At 40.6% G+C, this 13,791-nt stretch overlaps 1 protein-coding gene across 1 annotated transcript in view; it reads right to left on the bottom strand.

The window, feature by feature from the left end:
- Positions 1-250: 250 nt before the first annotated feature.
- The window catches only part of BABAM1 (BRISC and BRCA1 A complex member 1), a 39,658-nt gene continuing 26,117 nt past the window's right edge, over positions 251-13,791 (bottom strand). The window contains exons 7-9 of the mRNA XM_089667522.1: positions 10,259-10,388; positions 8,408-8,488; positions 251-549 (exon numbers count right to left, since the gene is read on the bottom strand). Of these exons, the coding sequence (XP_089523648.1) occupies positions 346-549; positions 8,408-8,488; positions 10,259-10,388 (415 nt within the window). The 3' untranslated portion in view covers positions 251-345. The remainder of the gene's footprint in view (positions 550-8,407; positions 8,489-10,258; positions 10,389-13,791) is intronic.

Raw genomic sequence — 13,791 nt, 5'->3', positions numbered from 1 at the left:
CTGTACAATTTTATAAGGTTGGTATGTCACCCTTTTGGTGCTAGCAGCTTTTTCTTAAGCGCTCACTTATATTATTTCCTAGTAAAACCTGACAGACACAAGCAGCATTTATACCTGGCAGAGGTTCTAACCGCTTTGTCCAAAAATAAAGTGTTTCAATGAGAGTTGGGTGAAGAATGAAGACTACAAGGCTCTCTTATGTAGCAAAGCAAGTCTCAAATGTTACAAGCACTACTCAAACACAAATAAATATAAAAAGTATGCAATTTTATTTTGAATGTTTTAGCACTAACATGAAATAAAGATATCCTATAATAATTAGATTGCTTAAGATGTTACGATGTTTCAGACTGTAACCTCCCCTTCTGTGCTCTCTTCTTCTTCCTCTAGAAGGCTGTAGGAGGCATGACTCTGGAATGGGCGCTGGAGGGGATGTGCAAGCAATCTCGCCATACAATTGTGAAGTTCCAGAGCAGATCCTGTTATCGAAACCTCGTATTTGTAGCTAGTGCCTTTAGGATCCAAGCTACTAAGGAATCCAAACACATCCTAAGGAAAAAAAAAAAAGAAAAGATATTATGAGGGACTAGTTGACTGATAATTTTGTATGTGGTGCTAGCCAAAGGTAAAAACCATTAGCAAAGGACTAATGAGTGGGGTGGAGAGAGGGAGATAGATAATATGAATGTGTGTGTGCACAAGCTGTGGGGGTCTTGCTGGCCTCTATTTAATACTACAAAAGTAGTATTTTTTTTTCTTTAATTTTTTTCACTTCCATTAAAATCATAAATAAAAAAAAAAACAGAAAAACACATTTGAATTTTAGGGATGCCATAAACATGCCTCCAGATGCTTGACTTTAGCTTTGGCTGGTAAGCTCTTAAAGTGGTTCTAATGCCTTGTTTTTTTTCTCTTTAAAATAATAAACATATCATACTTACAGTTGTGTTCAAAATAATAGCAGTCAGACATCACTAACCTGATCAATCACTGTTTTTGGTAGAAATATTTCTACATGGCAAATAATTTACTAGCAGGTGTAGTAGAGTAATAGAAATCCAACAGACCCAACAGTCATGATATGCATGCTGCTGATTCTGTGTAATTGAATCACTAATTGAAAGGGGCATGTTCAAAATAATAGCAGTGTGGAGTTCTATTAGTGAGGTCATTCATTCTTTGAAAAACAGGTGGCAATTATTGCCCTTATTTAAGGAAGGAAGGCAGCAAATGTTGTACATGCTGGTTACAGTGCATTTCTCTCTGAAATTCTGAGGAAAATGGGTCGTTTCAGACATTGTTCAGAAGAACAGCGTACCTTGATTAAAAAGTTGATTGGAGAGGGGAAAAAATATAAAGAAGTGCAGAAAATGATAGGCTGCTCAGCTAAAATGATCGCAAAGGTTTTAAAATGGCAACCAAAACCTAAAAGACATGGAAGAAAGCGAAGAACTACCATTCGAATGGATAGAATAGCCAAAATGGCAAGGACTCAGCCAACAATCAGCTCCAGGAAGATCAAAGAAGGTCTAAAGTTACCTGTGAGTCCTGTTACAATTAGAAGACGCCTATGTGAAGCCAAGCTATCTGCAAGAAGCCCCCGCAAAGTCCCACTGTTGAAAAAAAGACATGTGCTGAAGATGATACAATTTGCCAAAGAGCACATTGACTGGCCTAAAGAGAAATGGTGCAACATTTTGTGGACTGATGAAAGTAAGATTGTTCTTTTTGGGTCTAGTGGCCGGAGACAGTTTGTCAGACGACCCCCAAACACTGAATTCAAGCCACAGTACACTGTGAAGACAGTGAAGCATGGTTGTGCAAGCATCATGATATGGGGATGTTTCTCATACTACGGTGTTGGGCCTATTTATCGCATACCAGGGATCATGGATCAGTTTGAATACATCAGAATACTTGAGGTCATGCTGCCTTATGCTGAAGAGGAAATGGGTGTTCCAACAAGACAACGACCCCAAACACACCAGAAAACGTGCAACATCTTGGTTCCAGACCAACAAGATTGACGTTATGGAGTGGCCAGCCCAATCCCCAGATCTTAATCCAATAGAAAACTTGTGGGGTGACATCAAAAATGCAGTTTCTGAGGCAAAACCAAGAAATGGAGAAGAACTGTGGAATGTAGTCCAATCATCCTGGGCTGGAATACCTATTCACAGGTGCCAGAAGTTGGTTGACTCCATGCAACACAGATGTACAGCAGTTCTCAGAAACAGTGCTTATACAACTAAATATTAATTAAGTGATTCAAAGGAAAGCAAAATCTTCAAACATTTTTCAGTTTATATAGTGAATGTTTGAGTTTGTAAAGAAGAATACAAACACTGCTATTTTTTTGAACAGTCTAATATTCACTTTTCTTCATTTTTTTTAGAGGAACAACACAAATTTGATATATTTTTCTTCATGTTTTGATTTGGAATAGAATGTGTAGTGTTCCCAATGAATTTGTGTGTATGGAAATAAAAGCTATTAGAAGGATTTTGAGGTTTATTCACTTTTTTCAACACACTGCTATTATTTTGAACACAACTGTACCTGCTCTGTGCAGTGGTTTTGCACAGAGCAGCCCTGATCCTCTTCTTCTCAGGTCCCTTGCTGGTGCTTCTGGTCTCTCCACCTTGCCGAGTGCCCCCAGAGCAAGCTGCCTGCTCTGGGGTCACTTATGTGTGCTCACTCCCAAGCCATCTCTGTATGACTATGGGACACACAGAGCGTGGATCAGTCCCACTCTCTGATCCCTCCTCACTGGCTGCTGTGTCTCATCCAACGAGGAGAGAGAAACCTGGGTGAGCTGCTGCTCTCATGCACATTGCTGGACTAGGCTCAGGTAAGTACTTTGGGGCCTGGGGCTGAGCTGCACAATGAAAGTTCATAGAATGCATGAAGGTAAAAAACATTCAGCTTCTACAACCACTTTACCACCGTTAAGTCTTAACTAGAACTAGTGCTGGGGTTTGTGCCCGACCCTCACTAGAACAGAGAGGACCACTTGGATGAGTGGTGAAATAACTTCAACGTTATAAAAACAAGTGCTGATGAATGTGACCAACTACAAGCTATATAAAGAGCTCAATGAATAGAGCCTTCCCTATAACTAGTGTTTGTAGCTTTGGCTTGGGTTCGTTTAAAGTGGTTCTAAAGGCTCAAGGTATTTTAACCTTCATGCAATCTATGCAAGAAGGTAAAAAACACCTTCTGTGTGCAGCAGCCCCCTCTAATACTTACCTGAGCCCCATCGCAATCTAGCTATGTTTATTTTTTTTTTTTTTAATTGCCATTAATATCACTTTAAGGGTGGAACTTGTGGTTTTTGGCCAGTTTAGGTTTGCCCAACACAGTTTCAATTCAAAGAAAAGGCAAACAGCCTTATTCTCTATTGTTTTAGTTCAAAACAATGTTCAATATTGGTGTGTGCTGAAAAAATGTAGGACATATTTCATTTTTACAAAGAACACTGTAAAAGTATAGATGTATAAAAAAGGGTTAAAATATGCATTGCAGCACAGTGCAAATCAGAATGTATGCCAGCTTATTATACATGTATTAATGGCACCAAGGCCAAAACTAATGTTTTTGGGCAAAGTTTTAACTATAGCTGGAACTAAGGTTTCTAGTCTTAGTTTGGATTAAGGCCAGAACCAATGTTCCTGGACCTGCCTAGGGTTTGTATTAAGGTTAGAACTAGTATTTTTGGGTTGAACTTGACTTTGGACTAGAACCAAGCATATGGCCAGCCTATGGTTTGGATAAAAACTAGACAATGTTTTTAGCCAGGATTGAATTAGGGCTAGCTCTATTGATTTTGGGCTGAACTAGGATTTGGATTAAGGTTAGAACTAGTGTTTTCACCAAGTGTGATAGCTCTGGGGATTTTCTTTTTATTTGTTGTAATTAAGCAATATTAAACCCTCATTTATTTTAAGTGGGTGTAAACCTATTTTTTAAAATGTTATACTTACCTGCTCTTCTGGGGACCCTACCGGTGCTCTCCGCTTCTTCTTTTCTGAGCGCCCCCCATAACAAGTCACTTGCTATGGGGGCACTCATGCAGGTTTACTCCCAAGCAGTGCTGTGTGGGCCCATAGACACATAGCGCGGCTTGGCCCTGCCTCCCAATCCCTCTTCACAAGATTTGATTGAGAAGACTCAGGTAAGTATTTAAGGGGGAGGCTAAGGGGAGCCGTAATTGGAAGGTTTTTTTTTTTACTCTAATGCAGAGAATGCATTAAGGTAAAACCTTTAGCTTTTAGAACCAATTTAAGCTCTTTCAGCAGCTGATGTCATCACTTACTGAATATGCAGCGTCTTTATCTTTGAATCCTTGCTTATTTTCCAGTTTAGGCTGGTGCCATAACCACTTCCCTAGGTTTCCGGTTTCAGGGTGGCCTTTTTCTTAAAGCATCCTATTGAACGAACCTTGCATGTACTAGAATTGTGTTTCACTAGACCATGTGCCAATAAAAACACACACCCCTGTCTAGGATGGCAAGGCCCTCCTTCATCTTCCAGCCTCCAAACTAACTAGCTGGAGGCTGCACTATCCACTGTTGAAGATCAGAAGTTCAGGAAAGCAGCAGCATTTAAAGTTGGAAACTGTCTGAGATGCCTTAAAAAATATATATATATATACACAATTTCTTTAGGCATTTCAGACATCTTGTTGCTATTCATTGTCATTTTTTTCTCTAACATAATAAATCAACTATACAAATTAAAGTCAAAGCTGCTTTTTCTTTAAGTTTTGGACAGAGTCATGAGGAGTTACAACTTACCCTATCAGGTTAATATTTGCTTTTTGTGTCCAATGGAGGGAGATTTCCTTTCACTTCCTGATTCAGAGACATGACAGGAAGTAAGAGGAAAATCTTCCCAGAGCAACAGTCTGTTCACCCTCCGAGTTATTTAAAAACTCTTTGTACAACCTCTTCTTGTGAGGCTTCCTAGTCCTTCTATAATGAGCCAAGTATCATGGCAGGTAGACCTGGGAATTGGGGTGGCCACAGCACAAACATTGGGCTCAGCTACGGAATTTCAGGATCAGCCTCTATTTTCATCACCAGGATTCCTTGCAGCCCATGACTGCCCCAATCCACACAATATCTCCCACACAGACCATGGCTGCAATTTTTTTGTAACCATACGTATATAAAGGCTAGGTTCACACCGATGCAGTTTGCATTTGACCAGTTTCTGCATTGCGGTTTTGACAAATTTTTGCCACGTTTTGTGTTTTTTTTTTCCTCTTGTTGCTAGGCAGATTTAAAATGCAAAACAAATCAAAAAAGTATTAAAAATGTGGCAAAAATGCACTACGCGCTTTTCTGCAGCATTTTCATTGAAGTCTATACAACCAAAACTGCTACTTTTTGCGTTCAAAAAAGTCCCTGACCCTTTCCAAAAAATGCACCGGGTGAAAAAGTGGAGATGTAAACATGTCCCATAGGAAATCATGTTAAATGGACTGTAGTGCGTTTCTGCAAAATGCTGCGGTAAACGCTTAGGTGTGAACCTAGGGTAAGGGTATTCATATGTCTTACAGCAGCATGAAAACCATTCTGTTGGCTGCTCTCTTTTCAAAATAAAATTTCAGATTTTGGGTGGTTACACTAAGCCCACATTAATTGATTTCAAATATATATTTGTACGCATATTTAAAACAGTTTATTCATATTTATTTTTACTCAGTATTCCAAAGGCTGCTAATTTGTTTTATTTTGAACGTGTGATCAGTGGCAGAGGACTAGAAGCTCCTCCTGCTTATTTTTCACTGCAGACAGGTTGGAAAAGAGCTGGGTCATGTGACAGCTGTATATCAATTAGGAAAAAGACACTCAGATGTTTTTTAATTAAAATAATTACAGTGCCATCATCCATATACAGAAATAGAAGGGATAATGTAAATTAAGCAGTGTGTGTTTAGTATCACTTTAATCTATTGTGTAACTCTATAATGATATTATTATTTTGGTTTCTATTATACATGCAGCTAGATTGCTTAGTTCCTTGAATCTGTGTTTTCCTGAAGACAAACTGTTGTATATAAGGGAACCATTTTTAAAAATAAACACTGTTAAAATGAAACTACAGGATGAATTTAGAAAACGTATGTTCTGCTACTTAAAGCTAACCTAAAGTTAATTTACATCTTTCACACCAACTATGCAAAAACAAGCAAATGCTGGAATACTTATGCGCAAACATCACGGACTTCCTCCCTTCTTCGTGGTCTAGCTCTTACTGGCTGCTTCCAGAATACAAATGTGGTAAGAGTGTAAGGCCGGGGTCAAAAGCCCATCGATCGCAGCCAGGTGACTGCATTGCCGACCCTGTGCTAAACTGCACTGGGCAGACCAGGGTGAGAAGTCAGGCAAAGCAGGGAAGTAGATTGCCAGCAGGTGGATCAGGAAAGGAGAGAGCTGGGCAGGAGTAGCAGGGGAGGAGAGAGCTGGGTAGGTGGAGATGCCACGGCAAGTGAGGAGGGAGCTGGCAGCCAGAGCAGGGGAGGAGATTCTACAGCAGGTGGAGCAGGGGAGGAGAGAGCCAGGTAGGGGCAGACTAGTGGAGGAAACTTGCTCTGGCAAGTCTCCTCCACTGAAGCAGCAGGTGTAGGCTCACTGAGGCTGCTGCAGCTGCCAAAGTTACTTTAGTGCTGTGTAACACAAAGAAAAAAGCAGCCCCACTAAGCCCACGCCTGCTGTGCTGATTCAGTGAGAGAGGTAGCTCCGTGCCAGAGCAAGTCCCCACTGCTCTGGACTTCTCATTCTGAGCTGGGTGTTTTCTGTTCCTGCAGTTCTGTACTCTGGGGTAGTGAGAGTAAAGCAATGAAGGGGTTTTCTGTGTTGAGGCAGCTGAGCTGGGGAGGAGGGTCTGTTCTAGGGGGGGTGGTATGTGTTGTAAAGCTGGTTGGTCCCTGGGCAGGGAGTAGGCTGGGAGGAAGGATAAGAGATGTTAGGTGAGAGTTGTATCATGAGCTGCAGTTTTACCACCTCCCATCACTCTTCCTTTAGCTGCAGAGACAGCGGCCGGGGGTGTACACACACTGTGGTCATGGTGCTTTGGTTCGTGGCTGCAGAAGGAATTATAGGTCTTCACTTATTATTGGGGGCTTGCTAGTAAATATCTTTTTCTGTAAATAAATAAAAAGGTGCACCCAGAGATCTTTGATCTCATCTCCTCCATGTTGTTTAGGTGGATCTCCACCTCTTAAAGATGGTCTACCCCTGGTGTTAGGCAAAGGCACTGGTCTGACACCTCTTCCATAGCATCCAATCAGTTTCTTACCTCAACACACACTCAGGAAGCAATCTGGAAGGCTTGGACTACCAGAAAACAGAGACAGCCAGGGCTGCTATAATGTATATCAGCACTTGCTTTACTGTTTTTGAGTAGTAAGCTACAAGGAAAGTAGAGTGACAGACTGACTTCAGGTCTACTTTAACCTCCCTAGCGGTATGATTATTTCCGATTTTTTGTGCTGAAAGCGGTACCATTTTTTTGCATGGAAATACGTCGTTTTTTATTGTAGGCTGTAATTTTTAGGAATAACTCACTGAAATCTGTCCGAACAAGAGTCTAGTAAACATCCCGGGTAGGATAAAATTTGAAACACTAAATCATAAATTATAATTTAATAAATAATCATAAAAAATAATAATATAATAATAAATTTAATTCAATAATATAATCAAACCAAAAACACTGAAATTTGAAATACAGAGGCAAATTCGCACATCGCTGAGCAAAGTTGCAAAATTGTTTTCAGTGTCTGATGACGAATTTCCCCATGAATCATTATCACTCAATTCTGCAAGTGGTTCTGCTTTTTGGGCCGCTTTTTGGACGCCATGGACTTTTCTAAGTTTCCAGGTAGAAAGAACAGTCAAAATGCAGGCAGGGGACAGGACAAAGCAGTAGGGACAAAATGTATGTGAAATGCATTGAAACAGCAATGTTTTATTATGTAATAGTCATTTTAAAAAAAATGACATTTTTGAAAAATTTCAAGTTTGCCACCGGTTCTGGCGCCCGTACGTCCCGACATCACAGGGACCGGAACACGGAAGGCGGCATCGGCCGGAGGAGATTTGTGGGGACCCTGCAGGGGACACATCGTGGGAGCGAAGGACAAGGTAAGCGCTGCAGGAACTCCCTGAGCAACGCCACATGGTAAGTCCGAGTGTAGTTCGGGGTAACCGCTTTTGGTACTGACCTTTTACCCCGAGCTACACTCGGGAATACCGCTAAGGAGGTTAAATAATCGCACCTTTGTCTGTATGGTTTATAAAGGCATAGGTGTGTGAAGTTGGAATAGTCCCAATCTTGAGTAGTCTGACCATACTGACAGTAGCAGTACAGACTACAGGTGAACCCATTACATATCTACCTTCCAGCTCATATCTTCTTCCTCAGACCCATTGTGGATGTAGACAACATCTAAGAAGAAGTAAGGGCACTGCAGCATTTTCTGTAGAAGAAAGAATTAGTGTTTACCACTGGTTTACATGATAACTTTCTAACTGTGAGAATAGAAGACAGGTTATACTGACTTAATTTTACCAGCAGCAAGTAAATTTTAAATTGTAATGCAAGCTGGGCAGTAATTGCACACACGCACGCACACACACCTGTTCAATGGCTAACACAAATTGCTAATCAGCCAATCACATGACAGCAACTCTAGGCATTTAGACCTGGTGAAGACAACTTGCTGAAGTTCAAACTGAGCTTCAAAATGGGGAAGAAAGGGGATTTAACGGACTTTGAATGTGGCATGGTTGTTGGTGCCAGACTGGCATTTTCTACTGATCTACTGGGATTTTCATGCACAACCATCTCTAGGGTTTACAGAGAATGGTCCAAAAAAGATAAAATATCCAGTGAGTGGCAGTTGAGTTGATGAAAATGCCCTGTTGATGTCAGAGGAGTATGGGCAGACTGGTTGCTGTGACATTCAGATGGTAGGATCAGAATTTGGTGTAAACAACATGAAAGCATGGATCCATCCTGTAATATGTGGTGATCAACCCGCACCCAGGACAGATAAATAATTAGGACGCCCAGTAGAAGGGGCAAAAAGTGTTAGGTATGGACCGCGGTGACATCACTACCAGTGTTTGGAGCGCACAAGCAGTGCACTGCTTTCCAAGCCCGGCGTTTATGCTATTTTTACTTTGGAAACATGTGAGTGCAATATATGTGTATCTACTCCTTTTTTAATAAATGGAATCACACTATTTGGATGCCTTCCTCCATTCTTTGCATGCATACACTCTACATCATGCCACCATGCTGGGATAATTGAGGATAAGCATCATTCAAACCAGGAGGACTACAAGACTTAGCAGAACTCCACATGCCCCACTAAAGCATGACTGACTCTTGTTTCATTATAAGAGTCCAATACAGCTGTTGAGTTAGTGGGCACACAGGTGGGGAGCACAGAGCACGAATCACCTATTGTTTGTGGAAGAAGCACATGCACTAAATTAATTTCACATCAAGGACTTTATTGAATTTTATGCTAAATGGTAAACTGGTTTATGGATCCATCCTGCCTTGTATCACCAGTTCTGGCTGGTGGTGGTGTAATGGTGTGGGGGAAAGTTTCTTGGCACTAGTGAGTGTATAAAAACCATTCTGTCAGCTATTGGGTGCAAACTGCTGGGCCAAATCATCTACAGGTTCTTCATATCATACTAAGACAATCTGGGAGTGTAAACTCATCACTGGAATTTCTGGCTCACCATGTATCCTTGTTTCTTCTGCTTTCACAATAATGTAAAATACCATGAACAAAGCTGATAGAGACACTAAAACCCCCCAAAAGACCATGGCAGGTGCACAGATTTGGGAACGGAGATCTCACCACCAGTATTTTATAAGACAAGCAAGTTAGTGATTAAACCCACCAACATCTACCAAAAACTGAAAGCAAGCATGCTGACCGATATCATTAGCTTGCCACTGGTAAACCTTCAAAAAAATTATAGCTACCAGGCTTTCAAGCTGACCCGACTCACTGACCCAAAAAAAGAACGTAAATCAGGAGTGCTGATTTCAATCTGAACTTTCCTTTGACCTATCTGTTCTAGTTCAGTGACTCAGCCAGACAGCCTGATAGCTAGTATTTTCAGAAGAAGCAAAGCAATTGCAACCTAGATATTGCTCTCATGGAAGCTTTTGTTGACCTTTGAGCAAACAGTTTAAAAACACAGCCAAAAAATGTATAATTTACCTTCATGTTTTCCGTGAGGGTAAGCTGGGGCTGAGTGGCTGGGCGACTGTATATCAGAATGATCCTCACTACATACGGGGGAGGAACAGTCTGTACATTTTCGGTGACTGGAAATTCTGTCCTCTGCTGTCTACACCAGACATGTACAAGAGAGAAGGTAATCACAATTCAGATGTAAAGACAAAATAAGAACATTCATTTTTCACATTTGTTTATTGTTTGCATCTGTGGTCCACTTACACAACATAGGGAGCCCCAGTTGCAGCCCTTGGTGTTAAAAAGGGGTCCACAAATAATATTCAGTACAGAAGACAGTCAGAGACTGCATACCTATTTCAGGAAATTGTCAGAGACTGCATACATAATACAGAAGACTGTCACAGACTGCAAACATACTACATGAGAATATTAGAGCATGCAAATATAACACAGGAGCCTGCAGTCAATCTACAGAAGATGGTCAGAGTCTATTGAAATGCTACATGTATGATAGAGAACATATTACATGATACTGCTAGAAATCACTGCCATCAAGGGCCAATTTCAATTTAGTACCCCTACTACTGACTGCTGGGGTCTGTGGGCATCACAAGTATCATACAGCAGCATGTGGCCCAGGGCTGCAGCTTTTCCACTAGGGGTCTACATAATGATGTTCCCTGTGATTCTCTAAAAAATGGCAATGGCATCCAATGTTCAAAGTGGTTGTAAACCCTTACATATACCCAGTGATGTGACTGGCCTCAGGTGATACACAGAGATGAAACAAATGCTCCTATAGAAGTTGAAAAATAAAAAACAGCTGTGAAAGCAGACTGTGAAAAGACGGTTCTAAATAAACCCAAGCAGAGTGGTATTATTAAATTTAATACTAAAACTTTATTACAGACCTTTATCAAAAAATTAAACCTTGCAAGGTAAACAGACACATTAAACACACAACAGTCAACAAAATAGGCAGTAGATGTGTTTAATATTGCTACTTTTTATGTGATACCAAATATCCACAAAGACCCCCTAAAACCACCTGGAAGACCTATTGTCTCAGTAGTTAATGGTCCCCTAGAAAAAGTGGGTAAAGATCTTGATGACATCATTAAAAAGGCATGGTTTTTTCTTTACCATCGTATGTACAGGATACGAGAGATGTTTTGTCTAAACTTGAAAACACGGAGGTGCCATCAGGAACCCTGCTAGTAGGAGTGGATGTTGAGTCGCTCTATATGTCCATTCCCCACTCATGGGGGTTGAAAGCGATAGCAAGATTTCTGGAACTATACTATTCTATATACTATGGAATCACAGAATTAATTCATTGTAGATGTTTTAGAATTCATACAAAATCATAACTGTTTCCAGTTTCTAGGCGCCAACTAATAGCAAATCTGTGGCACACTAATGGAAGCCCCATGGGCACCTGCATATTATTATACAGTATTTATATAGCGCTAAAAGGTTTGCTCAGCGCTGTACATTATAGTGGGGGACAGAACATGAGGCAATACAGTAACAAAACACCAGGGATTCAAGGGCCCTAATATGCCTGTCTGCATTGGGGACGATGGGAACATGACATGGTCTATGGTTCTTTGATGAATCTCAGCCATGTCATACGGTTGCTGAGATATAGCGACGATATTTGATACTCTGGAATGGATCTAAAGACTAACTTTGGGAATTTCTCACAATGTTGAATCAGAATAACAGAAATATTAAACTAACTTTCAACTATGACCGTAGGGAAATTTCCTTTATGGACCTATATTGAATCATTGAAAATCACGTAACAAGAACATTTAGAAAAGAGACTGCAGCCAACCATGTGGACAGCCACCACCCTGACTCACTTAAAGTCCAATTTCCAATAGGCCAATTTCTCTGTATCCAAAGGAATTGTTCTGACATGACCCAATTCAAACAAGAGGCTACTTGTATGTATCGGAGATTTCGGGAGAGGTTACCCACATAAAAAGTCTTAAGGAAAGCAAAACAGAATGCTCTAAGTACAGAGAGGAAAAACTTACTTAGACCCCCTCCGATAGGGATAAATCTAAGGATCAAATGGGCCCCATCAGATTTATCACCAAATATGGTCGGCAGTGGTGTGAGGTTAAACAAGCCTTACATAGACACTGGCATCTGCTGACAGTCAACCACACTATTGCTAACCTGAATGGAGATAGACCTCAGATGGTGACACGTAGAACCTTTAACTTAAACGATCTGTTAGTGCATTCAGAATATCAGAAACAATTACCAAATAATTGGCTATCTAAACTCTCATATCTCACAGGAATGTTTCCCTGTGTCCATATATACATGTTGGAATGTCCATGTAGTAAATTCTACATTGGAAAAACTAAAATACCATTGCGGGTCCGCATCGGTGAACATTTGAGAGACATTAAAAGTAAATAGTGAAAATAAAGGTGTTGAGCTGCTCCTAACAGTTAAATGTGTATAAGTACAACTCCCCCACTTGAAAAGGATGATGGTGCTCAGTATGAATCCTTTCTAACATAGAAGGACCAGTCTGTGCTACAGAACACCTTCACCCTTCCTGCTACAATATATGTGACGAAATAAAAATGAAAATTGAAAATGACTAATTGGTGCTTGGGTGTGACTCCCTGAAAATACACGTGTTGAAATCACTCCATCCTACAGAACACCTTCCTCCTATTTTGGAAATAACGAGTGATATATAACAAATAGAAATGTGCTAAACAGGTGCTATAATGCACCTCCCTCCATAAAAGAAGTATCATCATATACTGAAGCGATGATGCTCGCACTCCTGGTGAGTGATTCAACTGTGATCTTTCTATACAATTATTCACATTCACCTTCCACTCCAGCTGGATCTGTGTCAACTTAAGGGCGATTGCTGAGCTGTCAGACTACAGTGTCACTTGAAAACTAACATACATGGTATATATTACATGCATATAGTAGGAGCAGCTGCAATTCTTTCCATTTTCCTGGCTTTATGTGTTGCGGTCAATTTTAGGACCTCACCGCATCCATTCAGTATGATTTTCTAACTTACCTCACTATACATCTCATGGAGCGTGCCTGTTGTCTGGATCATCCTTAATGTATATGATCTATCTTTGTTTGGATGACTCCTGTCCCCTGGATCTGTACATGGCCCCCAGGACTTTCTACTCTAGGGTTACTGGAATTTGCAAATCCAATCCATATGATCATTTATGACAAAGGACATTGCCCTGTAGCACTTAGGATACTGACGACCACATTGCTCTTTTCACATCCATCATACATACAGCATTTTGTGGTTTTATTTTTCATACTCCTAGTAAGGCTCAATTTTTATCAGTGGCATTTGAGAATCCCTGTGCTTCCTGGCTGCTTTGACGTTACTGGCTGCCAGTTGATATTGCAGTCCAGACTGCCTATTTTATTGACTGTTGTGTGTTTAATGTGTCTGTTTACCTTGTAAGGTTTCATTTTTTGATAAAGGTCTGTAATAAAGTTTTTGTATTAAATTTAATAACACTACTCTGCTTGGT

Source organism: Staurois parvus, unplaced genomic scaffold, assembly GCF_062004578.1.
Source record: "Staurois parvus isolate SC_StPar_1 unplaced genomic scaffold, SC_StPar_1.0 ptg000053l, whole genome shotgun sequence".
Lineage (NCBI taxonomy): Eukaryota > Metazoa > Chordata > Amphibia > Anura > Ranidae > Staurois > Staurois parvus.
This window is presented reverse-complemented; position numbering and strand designations above follow the sequence as displayed.